Raw genomic sequence first — 2,500 nt, 5'->3', positions numbered from 1 at the left:
GTGTGTGTGTGTGTGTGTGATTGTGTGTGTGTGTGTGTGTGTGATTGTGTGTGTGTGTGTGTGATTGTGTGTGTGTGTGTGTGTGTGTGTGTGATTGTGTGTGTGTGTGTGTGTGTGTGATTGTGTTTGTGTGTGTGTGTGTGTGTGATTGTGTGTGTGTGTGTGTGTGTGTGTGTGTGTGTGTGTGTAGTGGAATGTAAAGTGTGACTAGATGAACTCCTCGTCTCATGGTGTTTATTTTTGGTAACAGCCTGGTTGGAGGCTTGTAAACCTTCACCTCCATGCGTAACCATGGAGACGAGTCCCTGGACCAGCACACGGATCCACACAGATCCCAGATCTGTCCTGCATCGGGATCACCTGTTTAGTTGCTGCCACCCAGATATATTTGACCCTGTAGAACTTTGTGATTCCAGATGGAGAAAAAGCATAAACACAATTTGTTCATGTGACTGTTATATCTGCATTTAGAAACGTCTGTTGTAAATGTGTGTGTGTGTGTGTGTGTGTGTGTGTGTGTGTGTGTGTGTGTGTGTGTGTGTGTGTGTGTGTGTGTGTGTGTGTGTGTGTGTGTGTGTGTGTGTGTGTGTGTGTGTCTCTGCAGCGGAGCTGCGTCAGGCCATCGTGGCGATGATGAACAGGAAGGACGAGCTGGAGGATCAGAACACGTATGTTGGGATTCAAACACTTTCTCTAGAAACTGTTGTTTTGTCTGAGCGAGGCGGCGTCTGTGATTTACGGCGTCTGTGATTGACGGCGTCCATTATTGACGGCGTCTGTGATTACCCCGTCTGTGATTTACGGCGTCTAACAGCTGCTGAAGAGCCTCGTCGTGTAAACGGCATTGTAATCACAACCAACCTGCTGTCATCAGGATGAGTCATTAATGAAGGTGCATCTTCTGCACGGCGACGGTTGGATGTGATGAAGTCACGTCTGAACGTTGAGATAACAGCCACTCACACGTTGATGAAGTGTTGACTGTAATTAAAGTAGCGTGATGATGTTTCTCAGGTCGAGTGTTTCTGGAAACAGGCAGCATCTCCACGTGGAGGATCGGGTCTCAGACGTAGCGCCGTGATGTAGATATGTAACCATGTGACCAGTTCTTCTTCTTCTCGGGTTCCAGGTCTCTTCGCAGTCTGCTGGACGGCGAGATGGAGCACTCGGCCGGTCTGAGACAGGAAACGGATCTGCTGAAGAGGAAGCTGGCGGAGCTGGAGGAGAGACACACGGCCAAGGTCCAGGCACTGGCCAGGTAGGACCCCCCCACCAACCCCAGACCTCTTACCAACCAGGAACCCAGACCAGAGCCCTGTAGACCCCCCCCCCAACCCCAGACCTCTTACCAACCAGGAACCCAGACCAGAGCCCTGTAGACCCCCCCCCAACCCCAGACCTCTTACCAACCAGGAACCCAGACCAGAGCCCTGTAGACCCCCCCCCCAACCCCAGACCTCTTACCAACCAGGAACCCAGACCAGAGCCCTGTAGACCCCCCCCCAACCCCAGACCTCTTACCAACCAGGAACCCAGACCAGAGCCCTGTAGACCCCCCCCACCAACCCCAGACCTCTTACCAACCAGGAACCCAGACCAGAGCCCTGTAGACCCCCCCACCAACCCCAGACCTCTTACCAACCAGGAACCCAGACCAGAGCCCTGTACACCCCCCACCAACCCCAGACCTCTTACCAACCAGGAACCCAGACCAGAGCCCTGTAGACCCCCCCACCAACCCCAGACCTCTTACCAACCAGGAACCCAGACCAGAGCCCTGTAGACCCCCCCCCCAACCCCAGACCTCTTACCAACCAGGAACCCAGACCAGAGCCCTGTAGACCCCCCCCCAACCCCAGACCTCTTACCAACCAGGAACCCAGACCAGAGCCCTGTAGACCCCCCCCACCAACCCCAGACCTCTTACCAACCAGGAACCCAGACCAGAGCCCTGTAGACCCCCCCCCAACCCCAGACCTCTTACCAACCAGGAACCCAGACCAGAGCCCTGTAGACCCCCCCACCAACCCCAGACCTCTTACCAACCAGGAACCCAGACCAGAGCCCTGTAGACCCCCCCCCCAACCCCAGACCTCTTACCAACCAGGAACCCAGACCAGAGCCCTGTAGACCCCCCCCCCAACCCCAGACCTCTTACCAACCAGGAACCCAGACCAGAGCCCTGTAGACCCCCCCCACCAACCCCAGACCTCTTACCAACCAGGAACCCAGACCAGAGCCCTGTAGACCCCCCCCCCAACCCCAGACCTCTTACCAACCAGGAACCCAGACCAGAGCCCTGTACACCCCCCACGAACCCCAGACCTCTTACCAACCAGGAACCCAGACCAGAGCCCTGTAGACCCCCCCCCAACCCCAGACCTCTTACTAACCAGGAACCCAGACCAGAGCCCTGTAGAGTTACGCTCTCCTGCTTCCCAACATGGTTTTCTTATAATGCATGTCCAGAAAATGTATTTTTTTTATTTTTGTTCAAACA

At 55.0% G+C, this 2,500-nt stretch overlaps 1 protein-coding gene across 1 annotated transcript in view; it reads left to right on the top strand.

The window, feature by feature from the left end:
* snx29 (sorting nexin 29) overlaps positions 1 to 2,500 on the top strand; it is a 66,424-nt gene that overhangs the window by 13,174 nt on the left and 50,750 nt on the right. The window contains exons 12-13 of the mRNA XM_084040556.1: positions 605 to 668; positions 1,130 to 1,258. Coding sequence (XP_083896682.1) covers positions 605 to 668; positions 1,130 to 1,258 — 193 coding nt within the window. The remainder of the gene's footprint in view (positions 1 to 604; positions 669 to 1,129; positions 1,259 to 2,500) is intronic.

The sequence above is a fragment of the Eutrigla gurnardus genome, assembly GCF_963514095.1.
Source record: "Eutrigla gurnardus genome assembly, chromosome: 22".
Lineage (NCBI taxonomy): Eukaryota > Metazoa > Chordata > Actinopteri > Perciformes > Triglidae > Eutrigla > Eutrigla gurnardus.
Note: the sequence above shows the minus strand (reverse complement) of the source record. Positions and strands in the feature narration are given on the sequence as shown.